Raw genomic sequence first — 22,500 nt, 5'->3', positions numbered from 1 at the left:
AGAGAAACGAAATGCTAGAGCTAAGGTAAATGTACTGCTAAATTTAGTTAGCGAAAACGATTTCAATTATGCGAGAGAGGATTTTAAGTGACACCGATAACAGCATTATTTTGCTATTATAGGTTGATTATGAGTTTCGTTATTTGAGTTTTCACTGCTGAAAAGGCCTTTACTCCACCTTCTCCACCGGCCACCTACCACAATGCCGTCGAGTGACTGTTTCTACCAATTATTCATCAACTTACGAATTAATGCGTATTAACAAAAGGACAAATGCGGCAAACAGTGTATGCTCTTAATTAAGAAGAAACATTATCAATTTAACCATTATCTCGGAAAGTATAAGCGACTAATTATTAATTAATAATAGCAAAGGCAATGAAATATTAAAGGGAAAGCGCGGGGCGAAACACGTATCGTTACTAGTGTCTAATTAGCGTAAAAGTAGGTTGATGGATCCGGGCGAGAGCGAGAGATAAAAATAGAGAGATAGCGTAGCAAGATTTTATAGGGACGCCACGAGGACGGGGGTGAAAAATCGGGGCCTGAGCATTTATGGCCCATGCAGTCGCTCGTCCAGTGCGAATGTCTCGTGCGAATTTGGGAGGCGGAGCTCGTTCGGATTAAAGATTGTCTCGCGGCACATCACGGACAATACATTTTTTATGGCGAGTAGATGCTACGGGGGCTTCTTTCGCTTTGTGCCTTTAATTTCGCACGGGCACGATAAAACTTTGCGCGAAATAGTTTTCCCTCGCTCGATACAAAACTAGGCTGCTCGGCTGTATCCGCGATACATTTGATGCATTCATTGGATGTTTTTACGGCTGGAAATTTATAAAATTTTATCATTCTCGGTCATGACGGGGCTGCTTGAAATATAATCGAGTTAAATGTAAGGACATTCTTATTCAGCTTATTAAATGGGATTAAAATATTTTCATTCTCTTTCTATTCCTATGCTTCTCCTTTGAATTACTACACACACACACGCACACACGCACACGCACACGCACACGCGCGCGCACACACACGCACACACACACACACACACAAAAGTATGTTATTAATCATTAGGCACGTAATTAATCACATTTTAATGGCCACTTTACGTTCAATGTCTAATTTCTGACTAACGGCTTAAATTTATTTTAAATCGTTTCTGCATACACGTTTGATGTAAGTCGACGCATACAATAATTATACATGAATTTTCCCATACCATATATGCACAACGATTTAATTAGATAATTAAATGTCATTAGTCTAGAGTTTCAATGACATTATTATTCTTTACCGTTATGCACATTACTCGTATGCTTCATTTAAATAATAACTCTGCATTAAATATAGTTTACATCAAATGACTTGCAGCTACTTGATATATAACTAATATTTGCAAATAATAAAACGTATGACTATATATCTTTGAAATTATATTAAAAATTTGTTATTTATTTTTTTCATGAATTTCCTTTGTAATTAATTAAATTTATGATCTAATCATAATCATACATCGAAATCATTAATTAACATTTAATAATGCACATGCATAGATATGTCATATTTACTGTGTTTTAATTTAAAATGACTAAGTTTGCAGTAATAAGTTTATTCTCATTGATTATAGTATATTATATTACAATGTTAAAGTAAAAATAAATAACTTTAATTAAATATCTTGGACATAATTAATTTGAAAGCAAAATAAATAAAATTGCCTCTTCTATTTTATTTCTCTATACGTTAGTTATAAATAAATATATTCTCTAATGAAAATGCATATGGAGACAGGCTTTCTCTCAGTATTTATTAATCGGGTAATTTATATGTGACAAAAATTTATTTCAGTCAAATGAAGTTACACTAAAAGCTGAAATTGTTTGTCTAATTAATTCTTCGCGAGTCACCGAACGTAAGCGAATATTAAATTTAATTTCCGTTAATTTTGTCGGTAAAGTACCTTTGTCGTTTCAATGGCGGTTTAGTTGCGCTTTGAATTTTCATGACACGAATTGAAAGAAAACCTGCTAGATTTGAATGTACTTCCATAAAAGTCATACACCCAAGCTCGTCGATTAAAGAAAGGAAGTCTGCGAGGAGTACCGACACGAGTGTTTCCACATATACACGACGTCCGGCCTAACGTATCAGACTTCGTTTATATGTGTGTGTGTGTGTGTGTGTGCGCGCGCACACATATATATATATATATATATATATATATCAATGATATTGGGTTACACGATCGAACGGGTCTATCAAACAAAGTGCGGAACCAATTGTACCAAGCCTCATCCCTTCTTCGTCGGTCTCATCGGCTATATTCCCATCGTTTATGTGCGCACATTGATTGTCGCAGGCCGCGATAGCCGAGAGCTTTAGTCATAAAAATTTTATAGTAAAAATGTTTACGGGTAGACTTTGTTTTTTTTTTTAATAATTTTCCAATGATAATCGATAAAACGGTACGTATCTCGCACACACGCACATGCACGCATAGAGAGAGAGAGAGAGAGAGAGAGAGAGAGAGAGAGAGAGAGAGGCGTCGATATACCGAGTCAAAGAAAATTTCAAGTGAATTTCGTGCGGTTTGACATCCAATGGCTTATCTTAGTGGAGATGAAACGTATCATTGACTTATCCATCGTCATTCGAGTTTCTAGATGCAAAGTTTAAAAGTAGTTTATCAATTGAATAATGATAAGCATCGTTTTCTCACATGTTGAGTATAAATTCTCTGGAGATATCCAGGGAAGAAAAATACCATTGTACAACAAAGATAGTATCAATATTAATTTGAAATCGCTGGTGAAACGTTATGTTTTATAAGAATTAGATTTTTATCTGATTATTTGATAAAATATCTTTATTTACATATTATCAACTATTATTAATTCCGAGTAATTTAATAAACAATTTCAATTGTATCTACATCACGATCTATATAGTCCACATATATTACTTGTAATATAATTAATGATTCTCATCATTTGTCTCAATTACAGTCAAGGTTTTTAGTTTTCGGCTAAAGAGACAAGTTTTAGTTAGATCGTAGAGCTATTCTATGCGAGACTCTAATCAATTAGCCGGTCACGTGAACTTGGTTTGCTATGACGCAAGTCATGGATATTACAAAGCAATATTGTTTTGTATTATGCTCAGCAAAGTTTACAGAATTATTGAATTTTTCTTAGTAATTGATATTATTACAGGACTCGAGCGCTAGAGTTTAATGGTTAAGTAGGCATAAATTTTTTACATTTAGTCTCTTTGATAGTTATACACGTATAAATATTTGTTATTTTTTTTTATAATTTTACGTTTCATACAATAATTAGTTTTATAAATTTTAATTAAATATATTATACAATTTTTATTTATTTATTTATTTTTTTATTTATTTATTTTTTTTTATTACTTATCACTTTACTTTATCTTTCAACCGAAACTTTATATTTTTAAATGAATTTTAAAATTATTTAAAGAATATAGTGCATTTGAGTATTATTAAATTTTGTCGTTCAATTTTACATTACTTTAAAGTTCAATCCTCATTTTATAACGATAATTAATATAATTTTAATAATGTGGAAACCCCCAATTAAATAATGCATTAAAAAGCGTAACGAGAAAATCTTATTCATCAAGTTTTTTTTTTTTTTTTTGTCTTTCTTCCTTTATTTTTAACGAAAATTGCGAAATATTAATTGTTATTTTTTCCAAATACAAGATAATAATAGTTACACAAATGGTATTTATACAATATTATACAACAGATTGTTACATTAAAGCTTGGCTGGAGAGGGAATAATTTCGGAAAATCTTTTAAATTATTATCATAAATCATACGGCAACATACCTAATACTATAAATCCTATAAATGTTGAGTATGTAATTAAAAGTTGCAGCTGAAAATCAACATTTAACGAGGGTAATTGGTTAAAGAGACAAAGTGCGTTACTCGCGAGAGTACGATATAAATTATGTAAACATAAAAATTCATAAAAATTCTTATTTTGTTTAATAGTCGCAGGATCAAATCAAAGGGATTGCCCATAAGTGCATTAAACCGAAAATCAAAGAGCTCTCGATGTACCGAAATTGCCGTATGATTAAATTATCTCCAAAAAAAAATCAAAGATAAAAATAAAAAGTCCAGTGATAATTACACGCCGAGTACAATGTGTGGAGCGACGCCGGTATTTTTCAGCCTTTAGAGGAAAGGCTAATGAAGGAGCGCAGCAGCATCTTGCACTGCTCGGCGATATATTAATTAGCGGTCCCCTCGGTTTTCCAGGTCATTAGCAGATATACCAGCGGCAATGGCCAGGCTGCTTTTCAAAAAACTTATCCCGCAGGAAAAAGGCCTTGTGTAATATTTCTCTTCGCGTCGCTCCATCCATCCGATCTCCCTCAAAACGGGTCGTACTTCCGCGGGGATCTTTACTATCGTAGGAAGGCCGAATGAGATTTTACAGCCGAGGTATCTGTGTCAATTGCCGTCGACGCGTTATCGTGTCGACAATTGCATAAAGTTGCAAAGTGCACTTTTTAACGTCGCTGGCAAAATTCGGCGGTGGCAATTCGCCTGGCGCTGAGCTACACGACAATACCTCGGCTGGGTTATAAATATCAAATTGTCTTGAACTTTGTACTGTTAATAATGAGGAATTTCATCAATCGCGTGGACGATTTATCCGAGAGAGAGAGAGAGAGAGAGAGAGAGAGAGAGAGAGAGAGAGCAAACCATTTTCAATTTAGAAGATGTCTCGCCAGTGTCTATCCGTTATACTAGTTGTGTGAAATAAGTCAGCAACTGGGAATTTCCACAGTTACGTTTTCAATTCTAGTTTCTTCTATTGGATTTTGTATATTTGAATTTTCTTACCGACAATCTCAGATATAACGTTAGCGTATAAAATTTATCCTCATACGAGACGGCTAATGGATTCTTTAGATCGCATAATCAAATCTTGAATCGCTTCCTTCCACTCAACGCTTACCATAGCTTCTATATTTATATCGAAAGGTTCCTTATTTTTAATTATCTTAACGATTTATCGACACATATCCGAACGATCGATGATTTTATTTTCTATTCTTTTACAACAATTTTCATTAATTATTAAAATATCCTTTAATTAAGGGTATTATAATAAGGGAATTATAATTAAGGGAAGACAATTAAGGATAAAAATGTCGTTTTATGATATTATAATATTTTCCATTTCAATGTTTCAAGTTAAAATGTCTTACATCAACAGTAAATTCATGTACTAATTCAGATGCGAAAGTAATAAATCCGCTGCGTATAATTTATCGAATCATTATTATAATCTGCCTCTTATTTCCGATAATCGTTGTACGAAGAATATAAAGATCCTTCGATAAAGGACTAGGGACTCATCATCTATCGATACTTTATCATAAATTTTCGAATCTCGATCGTCTCATCGCACCTTCTTCACGCACGAGGGAGTTAAGTCTTGTATTAAGTAACATTAAATTTACGCATCAAAACCAATTGGGAATCGACTATATTTTCCTTCGCGTACGCAGAATATGATAATACAGGCTAAGTAATATCGAACCAGATAAGCGTCTTATCAATGTTTCACATTGCTTTTCTCACACTATGCACAAGCATCGAACAAACTCTGTGTCTCTATTGACTTAACTATATAGGGAATAAAGTGTAATAACTGTCGGTGGAAAATTGTCGGTAAGATGACATTGATGTAATATAAATAGGGCAGCTCGTTACTACAAAGTTCACCGTGTAAGAGAGATTTTTAACGCATTCGCATACATAATATTAGGTCGGATGAAAAGTATCGAAATATTGTTCCTTAAATTAAAAAAGACGAAAATTATTAAACAATATTTCTATTCGTAATATTTCTATAAAAATTACAGCAGCTTATCGCGTAAAATATTTATATACATTTATTATATATTTTTTTTCATTACAATTTAAAGAGATTTAAAGAAGCATTGATTAAAATAATATTTGAATACTTAAAGAATGCATCAATCAAGTATATCTCCTTTAAAAAAAAATCATCACTAAATGCTTGATTATTATTTTCATATATACTTGCTAATTTCATATTTATATAAAATTCGAGATAAACAATTCTTCCACCTTATTGACAAATAAAATCTTACACAAAATTACCTGTAAAAACACGTGTCTTTAATTTTAAAATATTTATAATTAATATGTACATTAAGTGTTTGTACGTATATAATAAATTTATATTAATCTATAAATTATCTTGGTAATATAATGTGAAAAATAAGTTGTTGAACTTCAACATACGGGTATTATAAAAGTTTTGACAGTTGTTGGCGTCTTGCTTTATACAACATAAATATTGTGAGCTCTTTAACTTTGATTACAATCGTGCATGCCACTTGCATTGTTGAGATGGGGAGAAAGTTCTAGTACACCGTAATATCACTATTATTCGATAGCCAAAAATCCATTAACGCTATCTAGTTTCCTCGAGCTCCAAAGTAATGGCTTTTTTACGTATTTTATAATCAAAAATTGTTGGATCATTATAATGACGAAGACAATAAGTCGCAGTCCTCATGGCGATATAAGGCGATATAACTGATAAGTCTGCCATTTAATCAAGTTTGTCTAGATAAATAAGCCACGACCCTATTATTCTATTAAATGAGTCAGATCTGATAATCTATAACACACCTTAAAAAAGTTAGCCCCACTTTTTAGATAAAAATCTTCACGCGTGTTTAATAAAACTTAATAAAAAATCATTAAACGTTAACATTATAATGGTAAGGTTTATTTAGAAATGTATCCAACTACAATCTCAAACACTACTAATAATTTTTCGTTTACTTTAATTTATCGCATGTATATATGAAATAAAATAGCGTATGATATTTACATATATATCTATACATAATATTAATATAATATTAAAACTAAATTTCGTATTATTAATTATATTAATGCGATTTTACATTCGTTTGATTTGTACGAGAATATTGGGCGAAAAATTTTTTTTTCAAACTATGTACTTTATACCGAGTAATGCCATATTTAGTAGATTAATAAAATAATTTTTACTTGCTACTTTCATTTATGCGCGAATGAATGATTATTCTAAAACAACACCTATTCTATCGATATTTCATACATAACATAATCTTTCTTATTAAATAAATATACCATATAATAGATAATCAAAAGCTTTAATTTCCATCCTTAATGTCGGCCAATATTTCTATCGTAATAAGCTAAAATGATATAATCTCAAGCATCTCAATATTATAATTTTGATATATAGTGCTTTGAATTAGCCTATTCGAGTAGCGATAATTCTTTAGCAGCAAAGGCAAAAGATTAAAATTGCTGTCATTTTTTTTTTTTTTTTTTTTTTTTTTTTTTTTTTATTTCAATTCTCCGTATCTAACGTTATCCACATAACTAAGCCAATAAACTCGACGAATTGAAATCTGACTGTGAAAATATGCGTAATCGAAGAATCGAAGATTTCATTAAAGAATGCATAGGCTTAAGTCCATAATCTGATAATCCAGTTTCTGCTTCGAGAAATTGCAAAAATACTGGAGATATCGAGAGTCGCGGGACCATAGAGAAATGGTTCGCCAGTGCCGGAAGTCCTTGGGTTTCCATCGGAAATGACCTGGCGAAGTGAATTAGTTGCGAAGATCGCAGCTTCGAGGCTGCAACATTGGCCGGATTCACAGGAGTTTCAGCATAAACATTGCCGGTCCGATAAAATCACCATCGCTAGTTGCCGTAATTGCCTTTTCAATTTAATCGCAATCCTAAAGGAACCGCAGTTACAAGGATCATCATGAAAACTGCGCTTGCCCGAGATTATTTGATATTTTCTTTGGGAGCCGATAAGCTGGATGAATTTCTCCAGATAAATATTCGGATTCTCGTATAATGAAAAGTTGTAGATTATAAATATTTTAGCGGAGATGCAGTGGCTTGAAAAATATTTTTCACAATTTAAACTTCCACTGGATTAAAAATTATTATTCGATTGACGCTTAGCAAGCATATTCATTCATAAGTGATTTTTTTCTTCACAGATATTTGGCCAATCGTACAAGAGTTTTCTCAATATTTTTAAATATTCCGTAATTTATATTCCCTTTATCCTAAGATTAATTATTATTGTAAAGCTATGCCAATTATCTCTGTAATACGAGAAAATTGAAAATACCTGCATAAAACGTTCACTGCTTTTTATCGAGGTATGCATGTATAACAAGAGATTGTTGTTAAACTGCTTGAATTTATCTAAAATTGTAACTTGCCAAATAATTAAATTAAAACCAGATTGATACTTATTTTTATTCCCTATTATTTTCAATTAAAGAAACATTATGGATTATGAACATTATAGGAAAATTGTAGATTAGAGTTTATTAAAAAAAAAAAAAAAAAAAAAAATGTGCTACTACTTTTAAAATGAGATCGTATATAAGGAATATTCGATATTGAAATTAAGTATCTTCATTTTTAAAATGATGACATTAACATATTATTTGCATTGAAATTATGGATAAAATTTATTTTCGAGGAAATTTAAACAATTGCGTTATATAATATCGAATTAATTACGAATGATTTACAAAAACGAATATGTAAAATTTTGCGTCTCTCCATGGGAATTATTTTTCCTTTCATAAAAATAAAGATAATCGTAACATTGTCAAAGATAATGTTTATTAAAATTATAACCTACATTACTCAATTATACGAAGATATGACATTTCTACGATAATGTCAATGTGCTTAAATTTGAAAGGATACGTAATCGTATGTAGTATTGAAAGAATTAATGTTGAAACATTCGAATGCCGACAGATATGTAATGTAGATATTTAAGCTTTCATATATTTAATTGTTGCAGACCCGAGGTTTTGAGAATAATTAAAGATACTATTAATAATATTAAAGAGTATTGTTTTTTCTTTCTGTAGGTTTTTTTTTTTTTTTTTTTTTTTTTTTTTTTTTTGAAACAATTAATATTATACAAAGCAATGATAATTAAGTCGATTAAAGGCAGAGGTAATGCAATGAATAGTTTTGAATGAATTATCTCATATAATTAAATATACAGCTTGTATTACTTATTACACATTGGTAATTAAAGTTATTAAGTCTACGGCATTTCTAGTTTTTACAATCTTTCTTAGCGTTACTTTGGGTGGGTATATTAATTCAACCTTCGATAAAGTTAATAAGAATTGAGTAAAAAGCATAGATTCGTTTGAATTGAAAAGCTTCATTTTCAAGATCGATAATTCATCATTTCCATTCAAGCTGATAATCAATTAATTTATTTTCGTTTATAATAATGTACCCCTGGAGAACTTCGCATACGCTCATTAACTGATGCATGGCAACAAAAACTAAAACTAAAAAAACTTTCAAATATATCTGTACAAAAGCATATCATCATTATCCATAAGTTGCAATCTCATCGTTGATACATGAATATAATTCTCAGATAAATAATGGAGAAGGATGGGTAATAATAATTTTTATAGTGAAAGTTCATTCGAATTACAGAGAATTACGGCACCAGCGGTATTCAGGCGTTTCGCGAGCTGGCGGAGAAAAACGGCGTCTGCGTGGCTCGCGAGGACTCGATCCTTACGACCGCCGACGAATCAGCTTTCGATGCCGTAATCGCGAATCTGGATCAGGATCGCGCGGCTAATGTCGTCGTCTGCTTCTGCGAAGGATTCACGGTGCGACATCTTATGGAGGCGTCAAAGAGAATGAATTTAACGGGTCGCTTTGTCTTCGTTGGCAGGTAAGTGCAAATGGAAGGACCTTACAGCGCATTTTAGTCTCGAGTACGAGGAAATTGTCCGGAAAATGCTAACTAGGACGTTGTTATATGGAAAATTAAAGTTCTTTTAAAGCCTTTACGCGAGTATTAAGAGTATTAATAATATCGTCATTGCTCTATTATTACAGGTTACTTGGTTATTTTATGGGTTACGTTTATTTATTGTTGGCCTCAATAGTATGTCAAACACAGGCTGGAATGCCATTAATTATTTATTAAATTTTAACGGTTTATTTCATTAGTTATATTACAAACTGTATTAGACACTGACATGATTATTAAATGCTTCCATAGATATTATGAATTTTACCATAAATACAATAAAGAATGTTCTGCTGGATTACGTCAACCGTTGTTCCGTATAGAATTTAATACATTTATTAGATCACACATTACGCTTTAAAGATTCTATTTGATAATTATTTACAAACAAATTTTCTTAATAACAAACGCGGTAACACGACTAAAACATTTTGCCAGTAAAAATAGGAGAATATGTACACGTAATGGGTGTTACGGTACATAATGGATACACTCGAGGAGAATATAAGCCCTACGTGATTGGACGCTGAATCTTGTATAATAGAATTCCCACTCCACGTTTCCATCGATTCATCCTCAAGGAAATGATCTCTTTTTAGATATCATTTATTCATACATATGGAGATAAATAACTATAATATCTAATTTTATCATATAAAATGTATTAATTTCATATATGTAAAGTCTCACGGCAGTAGAAATATAGTACAGCCTAATGTCTAATGAAATGCAAAAGTACTTTATCACATGCACACACACGCACACGCACGCACGCGCACAAACACACAAACACGCGCGCGCCCACACACACACACACACACACACACAAACACCTACATACACACACCTACATACATTCATAAATATAAATTAAGAATTAGTTTAAAAATTGTTTTTATTTTAATTCAATGATTTATATTTTATAATCGAAATGCATTCGTTGTCGAGTGATTTACTTCTTCTTATTTTGAAATGGAATTCCCTTTGGAATGACTAAAATTCTACTCTAATAAAATGGATGCAGATTTCCATCATTTACATTAATATATTTAATTTGTAACTCATAGGCTTAAAATATAAAAATGCAAATAGATACAAGTCCTTAATAATAACAATAAACATCCAGTTATGTTCGCATGACCAAATTTATATCTATTAAGGACGTTTAATATTCATTTAAGAGATTTAAAGGGATCATCAATATTTAATTAAAGATTTAAGTTATGAATTTAGTGTCGCTATAATAGGCTTATATTTACAATACGAATATACGATTCAATACGTAATTTAAATTAATTGAACTATGATTTTATTATTATCGTAAACAGATTTATTAAGCCTTTAATAGAAGAACATTTTTAATGTCCTTAGCAGAGCAGCTGATAATACTGTTTTCTTATATAAAATAAGCTTTTTGATTAACTTGGCTTATTTTTCAATATTTTAATTATAAATCAATATGAGTAGTAACTTTTTTCATTAGTATTTATTAATTATAATACTTAGTTTCTTCGATAAATATCAATGGACAAGTTTTCATCATTGATCGTTCTTTGAGTTTATAAAGGCCTCGTGTATATATAATTATATTGATGATGATGTTTAATTATAAAATGATGATGATGATGATGTTTTACAAGCGATGTTTTATGGTGACAATTTAATTTTCAGCTAACTGTATTATTTTCAGGTTAATGCTATAATAACAGCTTAGCCGTACGATTACAATCGGACATTATGTTTCATTACTATAACCATTAATTTATAATAATAATATCTCTATATTCATAGTGTTGGTAGTTATTATAAATTGTTCAAAGCGTGTACTAGACAGGTAAATTCTTTAGATTTAATTAATTTCCTTTCGATTACCGGAAAGTAGCGTAAACATTTAAATTTTACATTCCACTATAAAACTACATTATCTTTTTGTTTTTATGATTTTGTTAATTTTATGAAAGAAAAATGTATGAATAAAATTAATATAAACTATTTATTTTTATCGAATAATTCTTTTATATTAACAAATAATGTATTTTCATATATGCCCATAGACTTATATCAATGAAATTTTATAAAACGTTTTATCCTCATTACAATATACTTAATTTAATAACGGGCAATTCTCATTTTTCTGTATTTAAATTATCGGAATTATCACTATTCTTATAAAATATTTAAATACAATTATTTAAAATATCTTAATACATAATTCTAGCATTATAATTTTAATAATCAAGACAATAACATTTTTATCTTTAAAATTTAAATACTACAATTTTAACTATACATTCTAAAATATTATACATTTCTGCATAATTGTACGTAATTTTTAAACGCTAATAATGGCTTATAAAAGTTTAAATATAAAAAATTCTCATTATTTAAATATTTTATAATTTTATATACCGTGAATTCTCGTAAAAGTGACGCTACATATTTAAATTGTAAAATTTTTAATGTTAAATTGCTGAAAAGAAAGGTAAGTAGGTGCTCACTATTAACAAACAATAATGTATTTAGTATTTTTATTTGTATTTTTATAGAGTATAATGTATTTTTATTAGTTCTAATCAATATTTGCTAAAGTAAAGTATACTTAAACTGAATTTTTCTAACTTATACTTATTCATACTTAGCAGAGACGTGACTTAAAGATTACTTAAAAGTTTCAAATTGATCCATCAAGAATTGTCTTAGAATTCATGTGACACGTAAGTATGAAAGTTTCATTTTAATGATTCGTACTATGAATCTGCTGGAATGAAGAAATAAATGTTTCCCCAAGTTTTTGAATAAATTATTTTATTAATAAAACAAGATTCTGAACTTGAAATGAATGCAATCGAGATTTAAATGTTTAGAATGCACTATTGCTTAACATCATTAATTTTTTTATACACTTTTATACAATACGATATCTAAAGTGATATATAATAAAAAAATTCTTTTTACTTTTGTTTTATCCATACGATGCCACATTGTATGCATAAAAATATATCGATTCAGTATTTTTTTTTCTAAATTTAAAATTTCATCTATACTATTTAAAGGGGAGACACAGCGATTTTAATTTATATAAAAACGGATAAACGTAAAAAAGACGAATAAAAATTTAGAAACATAATAAGAATACATGTGATCGCAATGCTGTCATGTAGCACAGTTATTTAATTATTGTTTAAAGTAGCCTGTTGAATTAATTATCACGCGTAAGAAAATTTCATTCTTCCTGTTTGAGGTTCTCTTCTTCCTTCGTTTATTCTTTCATTGATTTCGGTCGGGGAAGCAAGAAAACGAAGTTTACTCTCGATAATGAGTAAAACGTAATGGCATGATTATTGAGCTAAATCCGGCACAATGAACTTAGCGAAACGAAACTGAACGCAAAAGGTGGCAAAAGACGTTTGACGGCGGGGGGGGGGCGAGGGGAAGAGTTTAAGAGGGAAGAAACGATCGGCAGGATGTCGCTCTCGAGGAGTTGTGCTGAAGGGAAAATATATCTCGTCCGGGTTTGTCTCCTGGCGCCTCACGATCGCAAGGAACAGAACGAGAGTGAGTAACTTGAAGAAAATGAGCTGGAGAGCAAAAAATTAAGCAGTTGGATGGCGCGGTGATAAGAAAGAGAGAAGGGGGGAGGAAAAGACTTTAGTCGCGAGTTCGAACAAACGGACGAATGAACGAACCAACGAACGGAAGTTAGTTATAAGGAGGAAGTCTGACAGCATTTATTGTCTCTTTCTTCCTCATACTATATCTCCCCCCCCCCCAATTTCCCCGTACCCTCATCACCATTATCACCGTCATTCTCTCTCACTCTACATCTCTGTTTCTCTCTTGTATTCAACGTACTTTGGAATGTCTCTTGACGAGCTTGTGCGAACTCGTTGCCACGATTCCTAACGCCGTCCATTTCTCTTTCTCCTGTTCTCCTACTTTTACTCAGTTTGACTCAGTTAGGGGAGACGGAAGCTCGTAATTGCGGTCGCCTATCTATGGATGGCGAATTTTCGTTTTGAGCTGGGATCAAGGTTCCTAATGGGGTCGGGTGTCGCGAGCCAATGGCATCACAGTTTTCATGTATACGTACAGTGTGTCGCTGTAAGCTTGGGCTTATCAAATGGAAATAAGGAGAGAGTTAATTCGCTTTCAAAAAGATTTTTTGGACGGATTAATCGTAAAAGATGAAAATTGTGTTAAACGGGAGCAGTTTTTATCAATTAAATAGCTTCACGCAACCCATAAATCATCGCTAAATATATGGTATTTAATATTTATTTGAATTTCTGCAAGTTATTCCCTATTTGTTCGTTTATACGACATTAAAGACTTGTTTTTTCATTAAAAAAAAAAGAAAAAAAAAGAAAAAAAAAAGAAAAAAAAAGAAAAAAAAAAAACTACCACTTCCCAAGACTGTAATATTTTAATTATAATTATAATTTATTAAGCTCCTTTGATGATGATAATGATTTTATAATGGATATCCGATGAACATAGTGAATGCTCGGTAATTCTATAACTTATGAAAAGTATCATAAGGTTTGTAGATAACATTAATATTCTTATTCTTATTGATATTCTGGCTTTTGACAAGTATTCAATATCAAAGGGTTTTAATTCTTTTTCACAAATATATATATAAATAAAAAAAAAAAAAAAAACAAAAAAAAAACGAAAAATGATGCTGGAAATATAGGTTTTGTAGATTGTGGCAAATGCCGAGGCGTCAATTGAAATATATTTACTATTAAATTTTTTTTCGTACAAAAATGAAAAGCCTCGGGATATTTAAAGTAAAAGTTTTACACAAATGAAAAAAGTGCTCATTTTGCAAAGATAGATATTCTTTATCGTTGTTATGATATAAATATAATATTTATAATTTTATCGTGAAATTTCAAAAGATTCGCGATATTAATTCATAACCTTAAGTTTACGTACAATGTTGGAAATAGTTAACAATAAAAATTATGTTATGGTTTGTTTAAAGAAATCAAGTAAATTTAATTACGTCAATAGCTGTGCATTGGGTTTCAAAAAGTATTATCGCATTTCTATTATGTTTTCACAATAATGCGTTATTATTATTATTTATAATGTTATCGTTATCAAAGACGTCAAGATACTAAAAGTAGTATGTACATTATTTTTAAGTAATTAGAAAATGTGAGACCATTTAAGTAAAATTTCGATGAATAAACACGAGAGGAGTGTAATTGATGAGAGCATAACGATATTAAATAATTCGTATTAGACATTAGATTATCTATCATTTAAGGACCTTAACACATCTTCGCGGATCATGTACTTTAATATATCTAATGCAAGTTACATCATCGGGATGGATTTATATGAAAAATCAAGAAGAATTTGAAAAAAAAAAAAAAAAAAAAAAAAAATACAGCACAAGGTAGATTATTGAGTATTGTATTGATTTCGATTGGAGCGTAATGAGAGAAGCGTAATCGTGATGTTTTGCATGACTGAGTCGCTACTTCATTTACTCTTGTTCGTTTGGTTTTTGCCGTTGTGTGCGTGCAGTCTGTGTGTGCAGATGTCGCATTATTGAAATGACGAAGAAGACGAGAGTGGTGGGACGGGGAAGAGGTGAGTGGGTGGGGTGAAGCGGGGTCGATGAAAATATATTAATATAGGATATGTTAATTTTGGAATATTTAATTGCTTTCCGTATATGTTAGACGTATCGTAGAGGGATTGAAATTCGTAATAATTAAGGAGCGACGAGGTGGTGTTTCAAGTGATAAAGCTTGTTTTTCCCCTATTTTATAATCATTCGTATTTGAGTGTGCTTAAATGAGTAATTAATTTTCATCTTTACAAGAGCGTGAATTGTAATTAGGTCGGTACAAATCTTAAAACGGAGTATCTAAGTAATCGTAATGGAATATAATGGCATGTCTAGTCAACAGCTTAGTCGTCGATCTGCAAATATAAGTGAGTTTTAATTGGATAAGAATAACGATTTATAAAATTCCATTAGCACGATCTTTGTCAAATATTACAATTATTTGTCTGACATTACGATTTGATTATATTATTCTATGGATAATTATATATAATTTCCGTCTAATTGAGCTCAGTCGGGGCCGACAGGAGGTTAGATAACCGCATTTTCCAAGGGTAAAAAAGAAATATGATCGACAGAGGCGGAATAAGCAGGATGCATCATTTACAAGTGGAAGCCGGAGCATACGTTATGAATGGAGACAAAGAAGAAAAGTGATGAATGTGCGGAGGTCAAATGGTTAGAATAATTGAAAGTGAATTCGTTTGTGAAAGCATCCGTTTCAAGGGGTTTGTTTGTACACATTTATATATCAGTCTCTCTCTCTCTCTCTCTCTCTCTCTCTCTCTCTCTCTCTCTCTCTCTCTTTCTCTCTCTCTCTTCCTTTCGACCTTATCTGTTTTCTCTACCCTCTCACACGTATGCGCGCACACGTAGCGGCGTATATTAATCGTCGTCGTCTCATCGTACACCATCACGAAACTCGCTGCATTCATTTGCTCTTGCGAAGTCGACGCCGCGCCCCGGGGCTTCGGCATCATCTACTCCTCGTTTCCTACGTATAAAGTGAACAAACCCTCTGGAAGTTTTATAAAATCGGCGAATTTATCATAGCTAGTTAATAAGTTATATAAATCTAAAAATGTTCATATTTTAAAAATATGCCAATTATTTAGATAAACACTTTGTTAAGAATCAACATTTACAATAAGTGACAATATTGCGATTATAATAATCGAATAAATTACCGTAGATTTTATTGAAAAACTTGAATTGTTAAAGAGTTTTAGAGAGAGAGAGAGAGAGAGAGAGAGAGAGAGAGAGAGACAGAATGTACATATGCTTTTCGACTATTTATAAAATAGTGGGTTTCCTTGAAAAAATTATACATTTCGCGCTCAAGGTGCTTTTAAATAAATTTTAGAATTACAAATTCTTTGCCCATACGGCTCTAAGACGAAAAGAATATACGATTCGATTTATGCCTTTAGCTCTTACCGGTGAATAAAAAAGCTGAGAACGTCATGACAGACTTTCTCCTCTTTATCTTCTTGCTTTCTGATGGCTCGCGAAAAAAGTGAAGTACGAACTAGAAATACTACCAGCCAGTCTTTCAAAAGACCAAAAATGAAAAACACTGTAAAAGCTCGAAGAATGTACCTTGTGTACGACTAGGAAACTTACACAATCAAAACAATAACATAATATGCTGATATTTTATATCTCTATAGAAATCTATAAAAAGTTGTCTAATTAATGAAAGTACTATCACTTTTTCAATCACATATATGGGTATGTATAACATATATTCTCACTTTAACTAATTTATATTAAAATGTTCAACTCTAAAGCGCTACTTTTAATGCGTAGAGTGGATTTGTTAGAAAGTTTCTTTTTTTTTTTTATTAATAAAATGAAAAGTTTTGAATCGCAAAGATTTTGAAATTAAAAAAAAATAGCATTTCACAATGAAGAATTTTTCTTTTTCTTTTAAAGTTATATACAAGATATTATAATCTTTTTCAGATAATAATATTTTTAACTAATGTTATTAATAAAATGTATTCATATAAATGTAAATGTATTCTAATTAATTAATGTTTAAAGAAAAGTCATTGCTAAATTTATATTTATAATTATAGATAATTTATTTGAAATAATGAACAACTATTATTTAGTAACAAAATAGTATATATATATATATATATATATATTGTAAGTAGCTATGCTCATATATGGAGATGATTAAATATTCTGCTACAGTATTAGATTTTTACCTAATTGGTGAAAAAGTTTCCTGATACAAAATAAATGCGATTATTCAAATTGTCCAATTCGATTTTTCTCGTACAAAATCTGATATTCGATTACACATAAAACGATCATACTTAATAATTATTTATGATTATGCCCATAACTATAAACAAATTTTAATTTATTTATATATATATATATATATATATATATATATATATATATTTATTTATTTTTTTAAAGACAATTAAAAAATTAATGTAATTATTAACATATATTTAACACATAAAATATTTGAATTACTGTTCGTAATCTATTAGCAATCCGAATATTATAAAAATATATATATATATATTTTTTTTTTTAAACAATACAATTTATAGTAATTATATTTTAGATGAAAATTTTAGAAGTATAACTATATTTTGGTGGTTTAATTTTTAAATGATTGTACTTCCTAATTAATTATACGTTGAGCGAATATAATGCGAAGTAAGGCATGAAATATGGAAATAAATGTCCTCAAGTAATATTATATGAAGATATTAATTAATATATTAGATATGGTATTCGTATTGCGTATACATGTACGATTCTGTATCGAAGAATTAAAAAATAAAAGCGGGAAATTGGAAGGTTTAATAATAAATATGATAGATAAATTATAACAAGTATTTCTAATTTTACATGTGTACATGAGAATGTTAAAAATCAATGTTTATTTATTTATTGTCTGAAATATTTGGACTGTATTGAATAAATTTACACAAGATTTAAAAATAATTTTAAACTGGAGTTTCAAATATCATTAGATTTTATATTTAAAAAAGAAAAAACTATTATTACCTTTATAATAATATTTATAAATATGCGACGGAAGCGGGCATGTCAAGAAATGGCCTTTTGTCTATTTTCTTTTTTCTTTTCTTTTCTTTTCTTTTCATTTCTTTTATATGCCTATGTAAAACACAGGTATAGGCGTTATACAAGTGTTATCTCAGATTTCGGTAGAGAAAAAAGTAATTTGATTAATTTTAATAAAATTTTAAACTAGAATAACCTCATACACATTATAATTTAATTGCTTCTCAAATTGAAATTAAAATTGAAAAATGGAAAAAATATTTCATTTAATACAATAAAGATAATCGTTAAATATTATTAACGATATAATTTATAACGTTATAAAATTACTTTTTATGCGCTTGATTTATTCATATGGTATTTCTTTTGTAATAAAATTAATTATTGAATTTATGTAAATTTTTCGCTTTAAAAATATAACTCATTTGCAAGAGAAATTTAATTTACAATTCAAAATTATAAATGTATCAAACATTATTTTAATATTTTAAAATTCACCACAATATATGATTTTAATTTTTCACTAAATCTTTAAAATATCCTCGTTGTCTAGCTAAATTAATAGATGATAAAAATGCAATTGAGTAACGATTTATTAATTATTACCTAATTCTTAATTCTTATGTATGCGTCTTTGCTCTTTGAATTTCAACTGCGAATTGTTGGAAATTTGTTGTAAATAAAATTCCAAGGTTTCAGCACGAATGAATAGCGTCTTGATTTTTTAACGTTTTACTTCTAGCGATGGCTGGGCTGACCGCGATGACGTCGTCCACGACCTGGAAAGCGAGGCCTGGGGCAGCCTTTCCATACGCATTCACTCTCCCTATGTGACCGATTTTGACAACTACTACCTCTCCCTCCACCCCTACAATAACTCGCGTAACCCTTGGTTCAACGAGTTCTGGCAGTTCAATTTCAACTGCACCTTACCTTGGGAAACCGATAAGGACATTACTTACAAGTTGCCTGGTTTTCCTAATTGCACCGGTAAGTTGGCGTGTGTGTTTCATTTAATTGAATTAATCAGTTTTATATTTTTAATCCAATTATTTAATTGAATAATGATTTTCGAACATATAAATGAGTTAAATTTGAGTTGTAATTACATGCTTTAGTCTTAGTAAGTTAATGGATCGACAATTTTATTATACGGGAGTGATTAAGCAATGATTTGGAAATATTTTTCATACTATTAGGCTATGGGAATTTATTTCAAATCATATTATCATTAATATAAATAGTAATGATTGTAAAATAGTAATTTCGATACCTTATTTAATTATATACAAGTTATTCCTTATTTCAATATAAGTTTAATTAACGTTGAGAGTCATTTGACAAAATAACATTTCAATGATTTTCTTACATTTTAACTTTCAAGCATTCGAATTCAATTTGACTCTACTCGAATTTCCCTAATTATTGATTTTCCCTTAATTTCCAGACAGTTGGATAAAGATTTTTTCTATTTTTATATAGAACAGTGTTTGTATTATTAGTAGTTATTATTAGTATTTTATTATTATTAGTAGTTATTATTAGTATTATTATTATTAACAGTATATTATTAGTGTTTGGAATAATCGAACTCTTAGTGGAAACAATTACATTTTCATTAGATAAAATAGTATTGATACAGTATTTAATTTAACTTAATTTTTGGTATTTGAGCTTAATGCTTACCTTATTAGTGAACGCAATTTCACGCTTTTGAATTTCTATTGTTAAAGCTTTTTCGTATTTAGGTTATAATTTTTATTACAATTGTTGATATGTGAAGGACTCACTTGCTAAATTTTCGTAGAAATTTCTTTTGTAAATCATCTTCACAATCTTACGAAATATACATTATTTTAAATCAATGATTATTATGATTATTTATAATAAATATCTTTATATTATAATTATTTAAGTGAAAAAATGTAATTAAATTCAGATATCATATATGTATTTAAACATTTAACAGGTGACGAATTTTTCCGTCTATAAATATAATTTTTTTAAGCGAGTTTGAACATTTTAAATCCATATACACTGTACAATACGATAGTCGAAGAAGTCGATTTTTACAAGATTTTTGCAATGGATATTTGATGCAATACAATACACAATGATATAATGTATCAATTGGAATAGAATGTATGACGAAAGAATTTTTCTGATTTATTCCAATATGAATGTAATGAAAATTATCAAAAGTTAATAAAAAATTGATTTTCATGAAAACCCTAAGACGATTGACCTTCAATGTGGCACTTTAAGTTGAAATTGAAATTGAATCAATGTTTTTAGTGGTATCGGCACACGCACACATACACAAACACGCACACACGCACGCACGCACGCACAAAAGCACACACATTCGCACGCACGCACGCACAAAAGCACACGCACAAAGAGAGAGAGAGAGAGAGAGAGAGAGAGAGAGAGAGAGAGAGAGAGAGGGAGATAGAGGGAGAGAGAGAGAGAGAGAAACAAATATGAGTAAGAGATTTTTAAAATGATTTTTCAATTCTGTTTATTGTGGATATCATTAGTATTCAAATATATCGCGGGGATAATTTTTACTGCATATGCATTGATATATTAATTACAGCACATTTAATGCACTAATATTCTAATATTCTTAAGAGTCCTAAAGTAATTGTGCAAAGTTAATAGGTTAATTTGATAGTTAATGAATTCACGAAAATGAACAAAATTAAATTACGTGTATCGCGATTATAGTGGGTTCGCGCGTAAACATTTAAGACAGATTATGGGGAACGAGACAAAATAAAGAAGACAAGTTTTTGTTTTGTTTATTCAAATGATCTACATGATCAATATCGATCGATTCTTTGATGCACGTATATTTACCAACACAAACGAGAAATTAATTTCCGTAAATTTTTATGATTTGCAAGTATTTGCGGATAGTAGGAAAAGGGGATAATCACGTTTCTACATAATATTATTTTCATCTTTGGTTCCGATTAATTTCTTAACATAGTTTTAGTTTTCCTCTTGTAAGAATTTAAAGATAAATGAAGGTTTTGCTATTCTTATACGTGGTTTTCCGATTTGCGTAGTTTAGCATCCCAAGTAATTGAACTTTTGCTACACAGAATGCTATTTTCATTAGATAAATCAATATGTATACTGCAAATTTAACTTGGCTGTTGATATTTGAATTTATTATATTTGTTAGTTTACCATGTTATATTATAAGAATCAGTGTACAAAATAAGATCTCTCACATAATTATTTTGTACTTACGAAACAATATAATGCTTAATAATTTTCTTGTTTCTGCTTCTTTAATTTAATGACATACGCCACGAAGGACATTGACTCTTCGATTCTTCTTATTTATAGGACTTTTGCTTTGTTCCATTAAAAAAGAACAAAAATTACGACTATCCGATCGTATCGAGATTCGATATTGTGATTCAATATTCACAACGAAATGGATGTGACTTTAATGCATCTTCGCCAACGACTTCACATAATTTACAATTGTGCTTTATAATTTCTTCATACTCGGGTACTGTATATCACTTTTTAAACTAAATATGAAATAAGAAAAATGTTTTTCAATGGCTCCCACGCAAGATATTCCCATTTTTACGTAAACTTTATCGTTCATCGTTCAAGAACAAATTCCAGCGGTAATCAATGCCCTCGTTTGGTTCTGGGGTCTGGATCTATAGTCCAAATACTCCTCCGCGAGCCCCATCCCCCCTCTCCTTCCCAAAACCCCATCAAAGATAAGTGATCTCGTGAATATGCAAACCTCCAAGAATACCAGTTAGTAGGCGGGAGGACGTTTATAGCGACAAGGATGAAAAGACAGCCAATTGTCAAGGGTCGATAGATTATCCCGAGCACGATCTTCCCATAGTGGCGTAACTTCGCCATTTGCATCCACGGACCGGAAGACCGGTGCTTTTC

General features: G+C 30.2%; 1 protein-coding gene across 1 annotated transcript in view; it reads left to right on the top strand.

Annotated features, from left to right (window-relative positions):
• Positions 1-22,500, top strand: part of LOC105365535 (metabotropic glutamate receptor 1-like) — a 50,761-nt gene that overhangs the window by 10,665 nt on the left and 17,596 nt on the right. Inside the window, exons 5-6 of the mRNA XM_011503727.1 lie at positions 9,593-9,839; positions 19,307-19,554. Of these exons, the coding sequence (XP_011502029.1) occupies positions 9,593-9,839; positions 19,307-19,554 (495 nt within the window). The remainder of the gene's footprint in view (positions 1-9,592; positions 9,840-19,306; positions 19,555-22,500) is intronic.

This window comes from Ceratosolen solmsi, unplaced genomic scaffold (assembly GCF_000503995.2).
Source record: "Ceratosolen solmsi marchali unplaced genomic scaffold, CerSol_1.0 scaffold8, whole genome shotgun sequence".
Taxonomy (NCBI): Eukaryota; Metazoa; Arthropoda; class Insecta; order Hymenoptera; family Agaonidae; genus Ceratosolen; species Ceratosolen solmsi.
This window is presented reverse-complemented; position numbering and strand designations above follow the sequence as displayed.